This window comes from Periplaneta americana, chromosome 7 (genome assembly GCF_040183065.1).
Source record: "Periplaneta americana isolate PAMFEO1 chromosome 7, P.americana_PAMFEO1_priV1, whole genome shotgun sequence".
NCBI classification, from domain to species: domain Eukaryota; kingdom Metazoa; phylum Arthropoda; class Insecta; order Blattodea; family Blattidae; genus Periplaneta; species Periplaneta americana.
Window position 1 is genome coordinate 25,264,030 of NC_091123.1, and position 19,961 is coordinate 25,283,990.

The window sequence follows — 19,961 nt, forward strand, 5'->3', positions numbered from 1 at the left end:
ATTCTCATTAACAAAAAATCTAGCTGTTACAAGTTTCTCAATGTTTAACGGTTATATATATCACGGAATAAATATTTAAATTATTATTATTATTATTATTATTATTATTATTATTATTATTATTATTATTATCATTATTATCATTATTATTACTGTTTCTTATTACTGTTTATTACTGTCTCACTAACATTACTTATCTAACTTTCATTATTTACTTTTATTTCATTATTCACTTTCACGTTGTTTTATGGTCTAGATATTAATGTAATAACTATGCAGGCTAACCAATTGTATTCAATCAGAATTAGAGTCTGGCTGGGCAGAGGAGAAGGTCTACTGGCCTTAGCTCTGCCAGATTAAATAAATAAATTATTATTATTACGTTTGCTTCTTTGTGTCAAGGGAGCCTGAATTTAAGGGCACCTATCGCCTGTGATAGAGTAGGACACTATTAAAGTACTGTAGGGGAGAGATGGGTAGTGTCGGACATCGGGTAATATCGGTCAGTGCATTTCTTTCATCTACTACCATATGGTAGTACCTGAATGACATGGTTACGTTTCTGTATGCGACATCACAGAAACGTAACCATGTCAATCAGGTACTATCATCGTGTAGTAGATGAAAGAAACTCACTGTCCGATATTACCCGATGTCCGATACTACCCAACTCTCCCCTACGTAAAACCGGCAGATTGTCCTAAGGGAAACGAACTTGCTGTATAAGTATTAAAACTGTGACCATTTTAATTTTTAGATTTTCTGATTTTAGTATAGTGATATGTAATACACCATTTAGGCCTAAAAGAAGGAAAGCCAAATAGTAAATTTGATAATTTGAAAAAATAGAATAAAATTTTCACTCAAATTCCAATTCTGTTTCTCTCAAGATAATGCGTGATGTCAAATAATACAGAGTGGAAGTGATTGAAGATTTTTCAGAGCGAATAAAAGAGTACAATATCATATTGGTGGAAAGTTAATAGTTTTTTTCTCAAATGTTTAACAACCTCTTATTCGGTAACTATTATGAGTTTAGGATCGTGATTTTTGTCCATATCGATAGGAAAATTAATAAAAAATAATTTATCCCTCTGACGTATTTCAATAGCGTGCACGGTTTTCGTGTAAATTTAATTTAAAAAACCTGTAATTTCAAGCCACTGCACGATGCGAGTTGGGTGCAACACAGCGCCAGAGAACAGCTCATCTAGCGAGACACACCAAGTTCGTTGACCTCTTACATCTGTGTCACGAGAAGAGTGTGTTAGCGGCGATGTTGCCGGACTGCTGAAACTTCCAACTTAATTTTCTAATTAACCGTGCATTTAATCACACATCGTAACACAGGTTTTCTATTCGTTTAAGTGTACCCTACCGTCCTTTTCAATCTCCAAGGTTATTTCACCTCCACTCTGTATAATAAAAGTTAGAGTAATAGCACAGTCTAGTATATATACAGTCACGAAGCTCAATACGTAGTAAATATGCATCCATAGATAGTTGCTAACCACTAGGATCGCTAATATCGCCTCATTACAGACAATGCGAAATAGTACCGGCACAGTCTATTGTTCCTAGCACCCTCACAACTCAAGCTTCGTGACTGTATATACTAGACTGTGGTAATAGTGTTGTGTTACTGCCATTCTGATAAAAATCCGATATTTCTACTCATAGGCACAGAGATGGTGTGCGCCTGCGCCCTAGCCGGCACATCGTGATGACGCTGAATCACGACGGCACGGTAGAACTGGCCCTGGCCGGCGTGACGGCGCGCGACGCCGGCGTCTACAGCTGTACGGCGACCAATGAGGTGGGGCGCGCCGAGACGTCGGGCCGCGTCGACGTCAAAGTGACCGAGACCACGCCCCCCGCCGACTGCAATGCCACCCTGCCGCAAGTTATAGCACCAGAGACACCGTGAGTATGAAATATGACCTGTTTTCTTTAAGGGGGAACATCGCTAAATTAAGACATAAGATATCTTAATAAACAAGATTATTAGTAGCCTATCTGAAAGTCGAGAGCCGATTTGGGTCTATTGCTATAGCGACGAACTGTGGAGATGAAAACAGGTGAAGGCTGGAATTTTTCATCTCGTTATAACTTCTAGAATGTGTATAGGATTTTCCCATCTTCCTATAAAATTGTAGCTTGTCTTTTCCAGTGTAACAGGCTGACAACCAGATCACCTCTTAGTAATGTATTCAAGATAAATTGAAGTTTCACCCCCTGTCTCCTGTACATCACATCGACATTTGTACTTTACGTATTTGTCGTTAGTTTTCAAGATTCTTATGAAGCATAATTATATTTATGCTCGACCATGCCGAAATGTAGTAATTATACACCTTGTAGCAGACCTTTAATGGACCTCATTAAAGTACACCTGCTCATTAAAGGTCATGTCTTTCAGCCAATGACGACTTAGGTTACAACTGTTCAGCCAATGACAGGTCAGCTTTCTACCGTTATAAAACCGCAAGTATCGATTATTCTCGGATATGCAATCGGAAGAGAATTAGCGAAAAGTCACGGAGGCTGGAAATCCAATACTGTCGCAGAAGGTTATGTTCTGTTACTATAATAATTAGCGTTAATTGTAAATAATATTCAAATAAATTCAATTTGTCATCTCGTTTTTCAATGTCGAATTCAATAATCAAGGTTATAATATTATCAAGTTTAACGGGACTATGTCAAGGTCAATGACATTATTGTTCCTCGGAAAAAATCAATACTTTCGCGTCTGCGCACATCTCACAATTCACGGCCTAGAGCAAGGTCACTTCCGATCTTGTCAGTTACAAATAAAATGTATACATCTGAATACCGGTAATTTCAAGTTAGAAATATGGTCGAGCATAAAAAGTCGTATGAAACTCGCCTATAATGGTAATTAAGAAGCTCGTATGAAAATTATGAAACTCGCTTGCGCTCGTTTCATAAATATCCATACTCGATTCTTAATTACTATCATTATAGGCTCGTTGCATAATGTACTATTTTCTCCTCACTAGATGTGAAGGAGTAACTAGTAAATTGATCGTCATATAAAAATGCAGCCCCTTCCCGTTTTCTCTTGTATCCTCCTTAATCTCCCTGTCTTTCCCTTGTTCTTCTCGTACTCCTTTGTTCTCCTCATAACTTACTCCTATTGTTCTCCTTGTGTTCCCCTTTTTCACCTTGTGTTCCCCTTGTTCTCCTTACCTTCTCCTTGATTTCATTTCATTCATAGTTTTCTATCCAAGGGCAAATCCTTCACTGAAAACCCAGCATTCTGCAATTTTCCTTCTTTTCCGCCTTCCCCTTACTCTCCGCATATGATGCATAATTTGTTTATCATCTGATATCGTCCACCGCTGTGGAGTAACGGTTAGCATTCCTGACAGTCAAACGAGCGGGCCCGGGTTCAAATCCTGGTTGAGAGCAAATGCTGGATAACTTTCGGCGCTGGACCCTGAACTCATTTCACTGGCATTATCACCTTCATCTCATTCACAACGCTAGATAGTCACATAAATTGATAAAGCGTCGTAAAATAACCAATTAAAAATCATCTGATATATTCTCCTGCTCGAACTTCCTCCTGTTCACTATTCCTTCTGTGGATCATTCAGTAGGCATTTTCTTCTTCATTGAGTAGGCATTTTCCTCTTATCCAGTAACCCAGTCAATTTTTTTTTTCTCTTCCTGATCAGTTTCATCATTATCCTTTCTTCACCCACTCTTTCCAGCACAGTTTCATTACTTACTTTGTTCATTTCACATGCTCCATTCTTTCCCATATCCACATTTCAAATGCTTCTAGTCGTTTCTCTCGACTTCTTCATAATGTTCATGTTTCTGCACAATGTCACAATCCACACAAAGCACTTCTCTAGTCTCCTTCTTAGTTTTTTTTTCAGAAGTCCGCAGAAGAAGCTCCTTTTTCTATTAAAGCTTCCTTTGCCACTGCTATCCTCTTTTTGACTTCCTGGCAGCTGATCATGTTACTGCTTATACTGGGTGTTCATTTCAAAGTGTGTCATGACGTCACTGTTGTGAGTCAGCGATTTGAAGCGAGTTTCAGCTTTTATGTCAGAGAAGTTGCTTATTAACTTGAACTTGAGAACATGTACGGTATAACTTGAACGTCCTAGGAACAGATGGCGGTCTGTACGGTCTGTGTGCTACCATAACCTCTTTCGAACTGTGTTTTGCGCGGGCAAGCCGTACGCAGGGTATTTGTTATCATCGGTTGCGTACGGAAACATTCCACAACACAAATCAAATGCTCCGTGGTCCATGTTGACCGTCGAAGTTAATGTCAACAAATACGTAAGTGATCGTCTTAACCCTCTCCCCATATCCCGACAGTAAGAAAAAAACCCACCTCAGTACATGTTTCCAAACAGTTCACATTCCTGCCACTACTGGCGATACCGTACGTGTCGGTAAGTACTACTCTTCAGAATGAACGCCGTACTTGCTATGCAACTTCTCTGACACATAGGTAATACACCTCTGCGGAAGTGTAAGAAGATTGAATTTTCTAGTCTCATCGACTAGACATATGACGGCATACAGCGAACCATGACACACTTTGAACTGAACAGCAAGTAGTACACCCCAAGCGACTTATCCTTGTTTTTCTTATATTCCACATGTTCTTTAATACCTCGTTCCCTTTGCATTGCCCTTGTTCTCATTTATTGGTTTTGTTCTCCTCGCCTTCCCTCTTTTCTCATTGTATTCTACTTGTTATGTTTGTCTTCGCTTTGTTCTCCTTAATTCTCCTTGTTCTCCTTGCCTTCCCCTTGTTCTCCTTGCCTTCCCCTTGTTCTCCTTGTATTCCCCTTGTTCTTCTTGTATTTTACTTCTCCTTATCTTCGCTTTGTTCTAATTATATTCCACTTCTTCTCCCTGTGCACCCTAGAGCCTAGACTGGAGGTATTGGAAATAAACTATTAAATAAATTTTACTTTGTGAAGTACCGTAGAAATATTTAAAAATGGTGTGGTTGTAATAGTACATTATGCAACGAGCCTATAATGGTAGTAATTAAGACGCGAGTATGTTTGTTTATGAAACGAGCGCAAGCGAGTTTCATTATTTTCATAAGAGCGTCTTAATTACCATTATAGCCAAGTTTAATACGACTTTTTATGCTCGACCATATTTCTGACTTGAAATTATTCATAAATATTCATGTTATGGTTATCTAAGTGAGGAGCGGAACTGACCTTGTAAATTGTGAGATGTGCCCAGACGCGAAAGTATTGATTTTTTCCGAGGAACGAATGTCATTGACCTTGATGTAATCTAGAGAATAACATGAACATTAATCTTGATATAACCTGGAAATTGATTTAGAATTGAAGAACGAGATGACAAATTGAATTTATTTGAATATTATTTACAATTAACGCTAATTATTATAGTAACAGAACATAACCTTCTGCGACAGTATTGGATTTCCAGCCTTCGTGACGTTTCGCTAGTTGTCTTTCGATTGCATATCCGAGAATAATCGATACTTGCGCTTTTATAATGCTACAATGGTGATTTTTCATTGGCTGAACAACTGATTTATAATGAATAGGTGTACTTTAATGAGGTCCATTAAAGGGCTGCTACCAGGTGTATAATTACTACATTTCGGCATGGTCGAGCATAAAGATAATATGATTTAGTATCCAGTAGAGCACACAACCGTTGGTTTCGCTCATTTTGTCACTGGCTCACTGACCAATTCACCGAAATCAGAAGCGAGATCGCACTTTCGCGGTGGACAAGCAGAAGGCCAAAAAGTGTTGTGACCTCACGGAATGTCCAGCACGCTTCGAATCGAGGTCACTGACAGATGAAGAGATAGTCGCAACCTGTGGGCCGCTGTTGAAACAATTGGAATAACTCCAGCCCATTAATCATTCGCTTGCCCGTGGAGCCTGCCCACGGAGTTGTGCGGGCAACGCATCGTGTGCGATTTCTACAAATGCTGCTGTGACCGCAGAAGGTCGGCAAACCGCGGGGCGCAACTCCTAGCTCCAACCGGACCGCGGCTAATAAGTCACGCTAGCGTTTGCGATAAAATAAAATCAGATTAAATACTTAAAAGGTCAAAATACAACAGTGTTCATAAGTGAAGATTGACAATAATGGAGATAATTACTACAGTTGTCTGAACACTATTTATTGATAAAATAAATAAAATAATAAAAGTGGTTAGAAACCATACATGTTTCGGGGGCTATGCTCGTATCTTAAGATACGAAACGCGGTAGAACATCTACACCGTAGTCGTGGTACAACCACTGAAGATGGGGGAGCATAGCCCCCGAAACATGTATGGTTTCTAACCACTTTTATTATTTTATTTATTTTATCAATAAATAGTGTTCAGACAACTGTAGTAATTATCTCCATTATTGTCAAAAATCAGATTTTGTTTTTCTTCTTCATGTTTTCTTCCTCATTTTCTCTTGTACTTCTATTTCTCCTCCCCTTTCCCTCCTTTTTTTGCAACCATTTTTTCTCCTCATCTAATATTTCTCCGACTACACTGTTACTAATCAAGCGGTAATAAATAAAACCTCTAGCGAGAAAGATAGCCTATACATACGTTTTGATTTGTTTCAGTCATTGACTTTACTGTTGTGTATGTTTTAGGTGTTAACCTTTACATTATAAGTTACCAGACGTATAAACGTTTTCGTTGAACAGTGTCAACATCTTCAGATACGAACAATCAATATTACAATATCATTATTCTCTACGTTCTCTACACATACAATGCATGTTTAATGGCATATGGGGATAAAACCTGTTAATAATTAATATAGTTATAATACACATTAATACTCTAATATTCAAATGTGGGTGTCCCTAACGTCAACATTTAAAAGTGTACGAATAATGTACAATAGATATATTTTGCAACTCATCATATGTAGGCTGGATTATTAATGTGATGCTAAAAGTAAGGTTAAAATATAAAAGTGAGGTAACTATATGTTATACTAGCCGTACCCGTGCGCTCCGCTGCACCCGTTAGAAATAAATATAAAGTAATTACATAATTAAAATAGGACATTTGATCCAGGGAACATTCGTGTTTGATAGAAGGATAAATCGTTTAATATGTTACGTACTTAATTTAAATTGTATTTAAAATATTAAAATGCGATCATTTTGATCCAGAGACCACTCATTTAGTTCAATGACAATTCCTTTAACATGTTTCTTAATTGTTATTACCAATTATTTTTGGAAAAGCGAAAATTAACAGAAAAATTTTGGCTACAGATTTATTATTATATTATATTATATTATATTATATTATATTATATTATATTATATTATATTATATTATATTATATTATATTATATTATGTAAAAAGTGTGTTGATAACGGATGTACTCGAATTAGAAAGTTTTTAATTTGTTGTGGGAGCTCTTGAATCTCAGGAGGAACAACTTTTACAACAGCTCAACATAATCTGCTTGGCTCATTACCCAAATTTTTTGCATTGCATTTATTGCATATGTATTTTATGTATTTTAAGACGATTCAATTGAGCATAGTTAAAATTTGAATTATAAAATAATGGATTGCTAAGCTAACGTACTATTACTGCATACTAAATCAATACACTCTCGTTGTTCGTTAATTCTCTGAGATAAAATTGAATATGTTCATAAACATTATTATAAGAAATACAGGAAATGAATATACAGAATAACCTATCAAGTTTTCTTTGCATAAGAAGCTATTTTAATCTTATCTGTCCTCAATTCACTCAAACGTTACTGTAATAACATGATAGCATTATGTCCATCCAGAGAAACTACACTTTCCAATGATGAAATAATAATTAATTATACAAATCGGTTAATTTAGCTTCATACAAACACAGAAACATTGTCTGTAGGCTATGTTTCATAGCTTTCGATTGTTGTGTCCAAGGCCCCTTATAGACGAAGTCATTTGTTTTTTATTTCAATACACCGCCTTAGAGGCAGTTATTTTAATTTTAAAACTCATTTATCTCATTAAATATCAGTCCTATCAAAATTTTTCAGAGAATAAAACGTATCAGAAATCATGTTTGAAGAAACTTTTGTTATGTAAAATATTTCACAAAAATCAATATTGAGCGAGATATTTCGATTTATTTAATTCAGGCCCCCTTATAACCCCCCTTTTAAATAATGTATTTTGAATGCCATAAAGCCTATAATCTAAGTTACAACGAACTTAATTTATATGCCAATTTTCATCGAAATCGGTTCAGCCATTATCGCGTGAAAAGGTAACAAACATACAGACAGACAGACAGACATACAAACAAAAATTTCAAAAAAGCGATTTTCGGTTTCAGAGTATTAATTATATATGTTAGGACCAATTATTTTTGGAAAATCGAAAATTACCAGAAAAATTTCGGCTACAGATTTATTATTAATATAGATTATATTATACATGTGAAGATTTCCAATTACAATGTTTTGTTACATGTTTGATTCATATTTCCATATTTTAGTGATGCACATCTTTCCATTATATATCATAATGTATGCTTTATAGCCTGTCGTAACTGCTTATGCAGATCATTTTGATGATCTTTATGCCAATATATTGAGTTATAGTTGTAAATTGTTGATTTCGTGATGTGTGTTTGTTTTGTTGTGCATTCACATGATTTCAAATCCAATTCTATATATGTAGTGATTTGTGTAGCAAGATGTGACTGTATTAATTTTTAACAGGTTTTATCCCCGTATGCCATTAAAAATGCATTGTATGTGTAGAGAACGTAGAGAATAATGGTATTGTAATATTGATTGTTCGTACCTGAACATGTTGACATTGTTCAACGAAAACGTTTATACGTCTTGTAACTTATTATGTAAAGGTTAACACCTAAAACATACACAACAGTAAAGTCAATGACTGAAACATTAAACTTTCAATATGTATAGACTTTTCTGAAAAATTACATAAAATGAACTGCAAAAAAAAACTATACATACGTGCCAAATATGATTACATTTAGGCCCAATTGTATAAAACTCCCTGACTGAAGATCAACTTTGATCGAAGATCGAAAAGTGAACCGAGTTCAGACACTTCTTCTATTGTATAAAACTTTTCTGCGATCAAAAACCTTGGTTCAAATGCAATCTAAGTTCACGTGAAAAGGATTTGGCAACATGGCATAAAAACAGGTGAAATATGTTATGCGCGTGCCATGTTGTACAAGTTTGTTCAGTGTTGCCAATCCAGCGACTTCAACTCTTTTTCAACAACAATTTCTTTTAACTTTTATATTGTTTAAATAGAGATTTAGCGACCTTTTTAGCACCCCATAGTGACAAAATTTAATATTTCTTTGTTGATAATGAGAAATCTAGCGACTTTACAACTAATTTTTGGCGACTTTCCGTACACTCTGTTGGAGACACTGGTTTGTTTTGTGCATTGTAAATAATGGCGGACAATAAGAAGAAGGTTGACTGTTCTCCAAATTGTTATCATGTTATGGTGTTTGATACTGCTAAACATAATAAAGCTTTATAAAACGACAATTTTCGTTTAGTAATACAGTTAATTGAAAATTTATTAATGTACCTATCATATCCATTAATAATTAATGGTTGTTATAAACGTAATTTAATCATAGGTTATGTTATTTGATACTGCTGAACACGATAGAGCCTTATAAAATATAAGATTGTTTGTGTATTAAGGCAAAAAATTGAAAAAAAAAAAATATATATATATAAATGTACCTACCATATCTATTAATATTAATAGTAATAATAATAATAATAATAATAATAATAATAATAATAATAATAATACTAATAATGTATATTTTATTTTCACAATCTGTCACTCGCATATTTCAAACAGAAAAGAAATAACTGAACTTGGATCATCTAACTTTCCGGAGAAATTTCTTCAGTCAAAGTTGACTTTAGTTTGAGACAAATTAATCTCAGATTAGACTTTATACAACACAAAATTCCAAGTTCAGCTAGAACAAGGATCAATTTAACCTCTGATCAAAGATTAAATGGTTTATACAATTTACCCTTAGAGTTACTCATTTTCCAGCCTTTTACAAAAGTTATTTCGGCATATTACTTGAATTTTTTTTTTTTAATTTATTAATTTAGTCAACATAGAGCTGTACTACAATAAAACGAAACACGATCGTCCAGAATTTTTTTTTCGTTTTCACAGGTTTTCGTTTTACAAAGGGTTGAGTTTTGGCAAAACTAAGAATAGACTACTGCAATATGCTGACTGTAGAAAGAACACAGTGAAGAAATAATTTGAAATAAAAGTTACTATAGTACATGGAAAGTGAATTTTATTTTCATAATTATTAACTTACGTAATTGCAGCCTCTCTCTTTCCCTCTCTCTACGCCCTAGTTTCTTGGCGCCCACATTTCTTTTAAAGTGCATTACCGCGACTTTTTTTTCGAAGAGAACGTTGTAGGATTTCCTTCGCGTCCTGCATCAATTCAGAGTTAAATTGCGCCCTGATCCATCGGTTGTGTAACTGAAGTTATTTGGTGGAAAATAGATTAACTTCACGTTAGACAAATCAGTCCTTGGATGGCAGGTAGCATTGTCTATAAACAGTATGTCCTTACGACCTTGACGTTTCATTGCTCCATTAAAATTATGAAGCCGCTCTTCCATGATAGAACTGGTCATCTAGGCTTTTTTATTAAATCACACAGTTTTACTTTATTCGCACTGATATTTAACACTGTATTGGCATATTAACACAAAACTCAGAATAAATAAACGGAAATGTGAAACTAAATTGACACTACACTAGAATTATTCACAGTTTGATTCTACTCGCACTGTCCTTTATCACTGTACTGGCTTGTTAACACAAAACTGAGAATAAATGAACAAAAATTCAACAGGGTTGGAAAAAGTAACGATACAGGAAGTCAGAAATCTGCCCGGGTCCTTGACAGTAAGCACAGAATAGTGACATGGTGAGAGGTGTTTCATCCCCCAACGCCTGAGAAAGAATAACGAAAGTCTTCCAGATCATTGCATGTATTTTTTTTCAGTAGGTTATTTTACGACGCTTTATCAATAGCTCAGGTTATTTAGCGTCTGAATGAGATGAAGGTGATAATGCCGGTGAAATGAGTCCGGGGTCCAGCACCGAAAGTTACCCAGCATTTGCTCATATTGGGGTTGAGGGAAAACCCCGGAAAAAACCTCAACCAGGTAACTTGCCCCAACCGGGAATCGAACCCGATTTCGCGGCCAGACGCGCTAACCGTTACTCCACAAGTGTGGACTCATTGCATGTACAGTCATACACACAAAAAAAAATTGTCATGCTTCGTACAGTATTATCGCAAAGTTAAAAATGGTTTGAAAGAATTTAGCAACAGTTACGATTAAAATTATCCGTTTTAGTCAGGTTTTTTTTTTTTTACCTAAATGGTGCCCAAAAATGATTTCGTTTTCGCGTTAGGCAGTTTTCCGTTTTAAAGTATTATTTTGCATAGGAAATCATTCCGTTCACAAATTTATTTTTCGTTTGTGAAGGTTTCCTTTTTATAGAGGGTACGTTTTAGCAAGGTTTTACTGTATTAGGGAAAAGACAAGAATTTTACTTGAAGCAAGTAATGAGATAGGTTTTTGGAAATAAATCCCGAAAAGAAAAAGGATATAATTATGTTTCGTGCAAACAACATACTGTAGTAAAGCTGGAGCCAGCGTTTTTGGCGTGTGTTCTAAATATATGGTGTCCAGTTTTTGAGCATTTTGCCAGTGCAGCTGAGAATGGTACCACTTCCTATACACGTCACATCAGCCATTTGCCAAACACAGTTGTCAGACTGACTGCGGCAAATGTAAAACACCCGCACTTAACGTTCCCGTTACTTATTTCACACGCCAAAAACGGTGACGCGGACTGTACTAAATGGAAATATAAAAATTGGAAATTTATCTTTTGAAGTGGTGGAAAAATTCAAATAGCTTGGAGCAACAGTAATGTCTGGTAACCTTAGTTTAGAACTGTCTAACAAAAAATTGTACTACCATTTCGGCATATAGCTGCTTACAGTTGGAATTCGATAGCCATAGTTCTAATAATTGGACACATGTAAGTGTAATCTTAGATGCCCGAAACATACGTAGTATGAGTTGTGTCCAAGAGCAGTTTAGCAACTATGAAAAAGCAACTAAGATGATTTGTTTGATAGATCTTTAAGTTTATGAATGGGTTGGTGCCTCGTTTATAGCAATGTAAATATTTTCCGAGTTGAATTACTGGCTCGTAATACTTCGCACCATATCTATTATCCTTCGATATTATGAAGCAGGCAATACTGCAGGCCATTACAGATTGGAAAGAAATAAACACGGGCGCTTGATAAAGTGGCCATAGAATATGGATTCTTTATATCACTCATAAATTATTTCTTCTATTTAGTAATCATTTAGGCGATGCTAGCAGGTTAGTAAATATATATAACCGAGCTAGGGCGAGGCACTTGGACAAGATGATGGGGGAATTTGCAGGGAGGAGATGGGAGGATGGAATTTCAGCACAAAGTAATACAATGTGTTCGCAACAAATATAATTTATGACGTAAAGAAATAGCATGAGTAAATAATTGGCGTTATAAACAGCTTAACACGAACAGTTCTTGCGCATTTTATTAATGTGTCTAGTTTTACTCGTATTAATTTTATTGTATCTAGTCGAAAATATGAAAACACAGGGTGATCCATTTCGGTACATACTAGAGATGAACAAAACTAACTGCCGCTCTCCCTCGCTGTGTTCGTTGCATTTGTCTTTCGAGTCTCGTCTCGTCATTCTCGTGCGCTTCGAGTCCCGCTCATCATTCTCGAAATAGCAATTGGTCGACGTTGAAAGATTTTGTAACCTTGAATAACATACATCATTGAAATAAATAATATTAGAGATGTTTAATTAATACAAAAAGACAAAAGAAAAGAGAATAACAGTTAACAAAATGTTCTGGTTCTGCTATCAGAATATTATCTACTTACTTACTTACTTACAAATGGCTTTTAAGGAACCCGAAGGTTCATTGCCGCCCTCACATAAGCCCGCCAGTGGTCCCTATCCTGTGCAAGATTAATCCAGTCTCTATCATCATACCCCACCTCCCTCAAATCCATTTTAATATTATCCTCCCATCTACGTCTCGGCCTCCCTAAAGGTCTTTTTACCTCCGGTCTCCCAACTAACACTCTATATGCATTTCTGGATTCGCCCATACGTGCTACATGCCCTGCCCATCTCAAACGTCTGGATTTAATGTTCCTAATTATAGAATATTATCTATCGTTATATAAATTAAAATCTAAACTAAATTTGAATTTCTTAGAAACATAAAACATAACGTTAAATAAAACGTAGGCCTTTACTTGATCTCAAAGGAAAAAGAATTCCCTAGCCTTTTAATAAGGGCTAGTAATTAAATAAATACTGGGGAACGGATTACTACACTGAAAGGTAGAGATGTTGTTTCAAATAGGCTACTTGATTGTTTATACTGTATATAAAACTTGCCAAAAAAGATAAAAGTTCAGTATGGTATAAGCAACTGTGACGATTGAAGGCTGCTTGACGTTCGAGAGTTGATCACTCTCGAAGTCCCGATGTCTTGAAACGTTTGCCTGCAAGCAGTCAACGACAGGCAGTACTGTCGTGCGGTTTTCGACTTTGCAGTAGAGTTGGGTCGATTCGTGAACGAATCGTTCATTCGAACGACTAATAATAAAGAATCGTAAGAATCGATTCGTGGTATCAACGAATCGTCGTTCAAAAGAATCGTAATGAATCGTCATTCAAAAGAATATGAAGGAATCGGCATGGTATCGTAACCCACGATTCTATTCGTTGTTTGATGTAACCTGTCAACGGACATTTCCGAACCGTGTCGAATGCTCCCGAGCGAGAGTGAAATCAAAATATGTACTGCATTTGTTAAATATGGAAAATAATGAACACAAACCTGAAATTTGCATAGTTAAATAGAGATGTAATGCAAAAAATGTACTTCATAATAAGGTTCAGTTGATAAATTATAATTTAGAGACATTGTAGACTAATGGAGTTCATACTGAATGGTTCCAGCCAATGAGAAAGAGACAATCCAATGTCTCGCCTCTTATGCCATCTATGAGAGAGATGTAGAACGTTTTTGTTCTACGCGTGGTTTGCAAAGGAAAGTGTCTTGCGACGATTCAAAAGAATAGTTGGAATCGCAGACTGGGAAGAATCGTGAACTCGTTGACGATTCAAAAGAATAGTTGGAATCGCAGACTGAGAAGAATCGTGAACGAATCGTTAGAATCGATTCGTAATGTGTGATTGGAATCTACTTCTGAAAAAGAATCGTGTTGCCCAACTCTACTTTGCAGGCGCTGTTAGTCTTGCATTCTCGCTCGTTGTTCATCTAACACATACATACATACATACATACATACATACAGTGCCGGAAAAATTAATAGCAACTCGGTTATTTTTACCTTCGGATTAAGTTATATCATGTTTTAATGTGACAGGTGTTTAGAAAATAATACAATGTATATATTTTCTGAAAGCTTGTTTTATTTCCTTTCTAATGGTATGTAAAAACTTTATTTCTGTCTGTTTACATGGCAGTCTGTGCACCATTTGTGAATTGAAAGCACAAGACCAAAATTTTGCACTTCATATATTAATTTCTTATCTCGGCACTTGTACTTGGTGGGACAGCCTTTTGACCTCACAACTTCTTGATACCTTCTTGGCATGCACTCTACTAGTCGCTAGAGAGTTTCCATGTGCATTGCATGCTACCAGACGCTCACAATGGTCTCAATCAGTTGCACTTTTGTTCAGGGCTTCCTTTCTCTTATTTTATTCTTCAAAATCATACACTAATTTTCAATAGGAGTTACATCTGGTGAATTGCCAGGCCAAGACAGTGCTGTGACATAGTCTTGCTCACGTAGGAACTCTTTGATCATTTTTGAACGATGGCAGGGTGCTGAATCGTCCTGAAAAGTGAATGGTTGTCCTGCAAACAAATCCCTTACTGATGGTAACATGTTCTCCAAAATCTTCTTGTACTTCTCTCCATTGACGGTAGATTCCAGGACATCGATATTCCCAACACCATTTTATGAGAAACACTTTCCAAAGCATAACACTAGTAGGAAACTTCACAGTTTTACAGTACATGCTGGATTCAGTGTTTCACTTGCCTTCCGAAACACTGTACAACTCCATCACTTCCACCAATGTTGATTTTAGATTCGTCACTGAAGAGAACTTTACGTCATTGCTCAGCCGGCCAGTGCTGATGTTCTTTAGCCCCTGTAAAAGCTTCATACGTTGTTTGGTGAGCATTAGTTTCTTCACTGGCTTCTTGGATACCAAATAAAATTTTCGCAAAATTTTCCTTACAGTTCTAGAACAAATATTAACCCCAGAAGTTTCCTTTCAATTTTCCGTAAGCTCTTACGAGTTAGCAAATCTGTCTTCCAAACATAAACGACCCAAAGCATTGTCAGATCTGGGTGAAGTTTTCCGTTTTCTGCCACATTTTCGCGTTCTACTACTCCTAACAGCACCCCTCTCTCGAAACTTAGCCAACTGTCTCCCAATTGTGCTTTTATTCATTCCCACAATTTGAGCTATCGCACTATTAGTTTTACCACATTCACTTAATGACACTATCTGTGTAGCCTGTCTTGGTGTTATATCATATTTTTTACGCGTTTTTGAATTAGAATTTGTCAATAAAACTCTTTCAATAGCAAAAACACAACAGGTAATCACGAAAAATTCCTGTGAACATTCATAGGAACAGAAGGTAGACATCAGCAATTGTATGCATTACAGAAACATCTGTGGACAATGAATAAAACTAGCAGAAGCATTTCGTGCCATTTACTGCCATCTGGCAGCACAATACACACTAACCCATAAAATGCAAAATTTTGGTATTTTGCTTTCAATTAACAAATGCTACACAGATTGCCATATAAACAGCCATAAAAGAATTTGTTACATACCTTTAGAAAGCGAATAAAACAAGCTTTCAGAAAATATATAAATTGTTTAACTTTTTAAACACCTGTCACATTAAAACATGACATAACTTAATCTGGAGGAAAAAATAACAGAGTTGCTATTAATTTTTCCGGCACTGTACATACATAAATACATACATACATACATACATACATACATACATACATACATACATACATACATACATACATACATACATACATACTCATTCATTCAACCCATAGTTGCGGAATCGGAGCATAGGTACCCACCAGCGAAGGTTTCAATACCTACAAGGAATTTAGTTATACTTATTTGCCGACAGAGGGACAAGTAGCAAGCTTATTGCCTCAAACACCACTTAGGCCTACGAGTAGTATGCAGCTAAGGTATTACTAGGACGCGAAAGAGGAGAAATTTAATCCAAAGGCTCTAATTTAGCTTGGAGGTCTTTAACATGGAGGAAAACTACAACACGGAATACACAGCTAGATGTACCTCCAGGAGGAATTGCGCTCCGGTGTTTTGGGCCCTGAAAAGTCCATGAACTCCAGCCGGATTTGAACCCGCAACCCTTGGGTCTAGAGAAGGGCGCTTTATCCCTAGACCAATGTCTCTCTCTCACTCTCTCTCTCTCTCTCTCTCTCTCTATATATATATATATATATATATATATATATATATATATATATATATATATATATATATAGTAGGTTATTTTACGACACTGTATCAACATATCAGATTATTTAGCGTCTGAATGAAGTGAAGGTGATAATACCGATGAAAAGAGTGCAGCATGCTCGTATTGGGTTGAGGGAAAACTCCGGAAAAAACTCCGAGGTAACTTGCCCCGACCGGGATTCGAAGCCGGGCCACCTGGTTTCTCGGTCAGAAGCGCTAACCTTTACTTCACAGGTGTGAACATGTCTGAATATTCACAGACATAATTAAATACGTGTGATACTTTAAATTAACACACAATTCAGTAGGACATTTAAATTCTAAAATTTCCAATAAACTAGAATGAAATAAATGGATTCACAGTTTTGGAGTAGTGGTAAGGTGTTTGACTGAGAAATTAACGGATCCACGATCGATTTCTGGTTTTGTTTGTTTTTTTTTTTTTTTTTTTTTTTTTTTTTTGCGGACGTTTCCCTCAACCCATTAAGAGCAAATGTTGAGTAACTTTCGGCGCCGGATCCTGGGTTCATTTCGCCCTCATCACCACCTTCATCTTCATCCATCCTGTCTACTTCCATACTTATGTCATGGTGTTCAGAGCTAAAGTGAATCAAGTCCATGAGACTTAGTTTTGAGATAATAGGACTTAAAGTTAACCTGCTCTAGTGGATTATCTAATTTCACTAGCAATAACTTTATTGCTCCATTCTCAAATTCTAGATTTATAAAATAGAACAATTGTGGTGTTAATTGATGGAACGCTTTGGTGACTTGATCCACTATGGCTCAGAACATCGTGAACAAATAATCTGAGCCAAAAGAGACTGATGTCACCTACCGGCGAATGCTTGGAATTAAGACTTGATCCATACTGCTCGGGAAAGATCCAACTTCAGATAATCAGAAAATGAATTAAACTTAATTATGAAAATTTGTGACTTGATCTACTTTATCTCTGAACGCCTCAATTATCATAAAATAAAATAAATGTCTAACTTGGTATGTTGCGAAGAACGTATTATTTTGTCCACCACCACATCTTCAGGACTCCAACGGTAACTGTCAAATGTGCATAATCAGAAATCTGTAACAATTGGTTTGCAGTATGTGTGTACACGAGCCGCTCGCAGACCGCGGACCATAATTTAACTGTAGTCCGTTATACAACCTTGCAGCGAGGTAAGCCTGGCTGATTCATTCATGTTGCAGATACTCCAAGGTGCCATTGTTCGTGACCAAGCCGAGATCGACTGAAGCTGTAGAGGGCGACACGGTCATTATCCTGTGCGAAGTCGTCGGTGACCCCAAACCCGAGGTCGTGTGGCTCCGGGACTGGCTCAAGGTAGGGCAACAGTCATTACGCCTGATCTGGTCAAATTAGCCATTGATATAGCAATGACGTCAGCAGCAGAAGGCAGAGATTCGAACCCTTTCCGATATCTACGAGGAGGGGGTGGAGCTATAGGTTCCAGTGCTTTCTTATTCGACAAGGCCTGTAACAGTGGCGCGGTAGGGCAGAGGTGCAGTTGACTTGCTGAAGAACTGCATTTGCATAGTTCCCGCGTCCGTTATTGGCCGGTAAAAAATAGAGACCTTGTATGACGAGATGTCACCCGATATAGCCTAGTTTTGGGCATAGGATGGAGCTTCGCCACATGATATTACATAGAAGAGCATCAGAGCTCTTTAATAATATCCAGTGTTGTCAATTTGGTTATTTGGTCACCACATCTGGTGTTATTGGGAAGCCATTTGGTGCCAAGAAATATCATTTAGCGACATGACGAAGTTATGGTGTTTTTAAAGGAAGTCTACTGATAAATCTGGGGTTTCGAATGCACAAAATTAATATTTGATTTATTCTGTTTTTTTTATTTAATTAACATTAAACTAATAATAATAATGATTTATTTTAGCTGGCAGAGTTAAGGCAATTCACTGTGCAGTGATGAAGCGTTTCCCTCATAACTCATAAACTTGTTAACTTTTTCATGTTCTCTCTCTTTTATTTTATTGCTGAAATTCATGTTTACAATATCATGCTCTTTCAACTACATTTCTTTATATTTTTTTTTTTATTTTGTGTTAGAAGAATATACTGACATTTGACCATAAACTTGTTAACTTTTTCATGTTCTCTCTCTTTTATTTTATTGCTGAAATTCATGTTTACAATATCATGCTCTTTCAACTACATTTCTTAATATATTTTTTTTTATTTTGTGTTAGAAGAATATACTGACATTTGACCATTTTTTTAAATGAATTTATTTTTATCAGACATTCTATGAAAGGTAGAGAATGATCTTACATCATATTGTAGATACGACATGCATAAATACACACAAAAAATTTCATCACAGAATGTTGGATAGTTTTCGAGTTATGTGGGAAAAGCTTCATCACAGCACAGTGAACTGAATTTTGAAAAAAAAAAAAAAAAATGTAAATAATTTTTTTTAATCGTAAAAATATTGAATAATTTCAAGAAAAATTGTTCCGGGGCCGGGTATCGATCCCGGGACCCTTCGCTTAGCGCGCGAACGCTCTTCCGACTGAGCTACCCCAGGAACTATACACGACACCGTCACAATTTTTCCTTTTATATCCATACAACTCACATGAGCTGACAAGACGCCAGAACTCAACTATGAGTGCACACAAATACTTGTGTGACTTCAATTGTGGCTTTCTGTTAACGTACCTCCAGTAACGAAAGTATTATACAAATCTGGCTTTCAGGTAGTAGCTCCCTGTAAAGCAGGTTCAAACCTGCTTTACAGGGAGCTACTACCTGAAAGCCAGATTTGCGTAAAAATATTTTTTTCATATAGCAGAAGGACAGTGTTTTACATATACTAATTTTCATTATTGTACAAGATACAGTAATGGACGAAAAAAAAGTTAAATATTTCCAAAATTTTACTGCTGTAAGCTGTACCTAACCCCTTAATTTATGCCTAGCTGCCTAAGTGTAGAATAGTAATATACGTTACAAGAGCGGTATGTTGACGTTTTCATGTTCGAGAAGAAGATTGAAAAAGCGAAACGTAGTTGAGCATTTTTAATTTCGGAGAACATGAAAACAAACATACCGCTCGTGTATCGTACATTATTTTGTGCGAAGATCGTTTATTACATACCTGAAAGACGAATTTCTAATTAGTTGCAATGAAATCTCCATGTTGGTTACTGTTTA

At 36.3% G+C, this 19,961-nt stretch overlaps 1 protein-coding gene across 5 annotated transcripts in view; it reads left to right on the forward strand.

Moving 5' to 3' along the window:
• LOC138702989 (titin homolog) overlaps positions 1-19,961 on the forward strand; it is a 914,774-nt gene that overhangs the window by 303,891 nt on the left and 590,922 nt on the right. For all 5 annotated transcript variants that reach the window (XM_069830459.1, XM_069830463.1, XM_069830460.1 and 2 more), the window contains 2 exons: positions 1,681-1,923; positions 17,972-18,104. In XM_069830459.1, the coding sequence (XP_069686560.1) occupies positions 1,681-1,923; positions 17,972-18,104 (376 nt within the window). The remainder of the gene's footprint in view (positions 1-1,680; positions 1,924-17,971; positions 18,105-19,961) is intronic.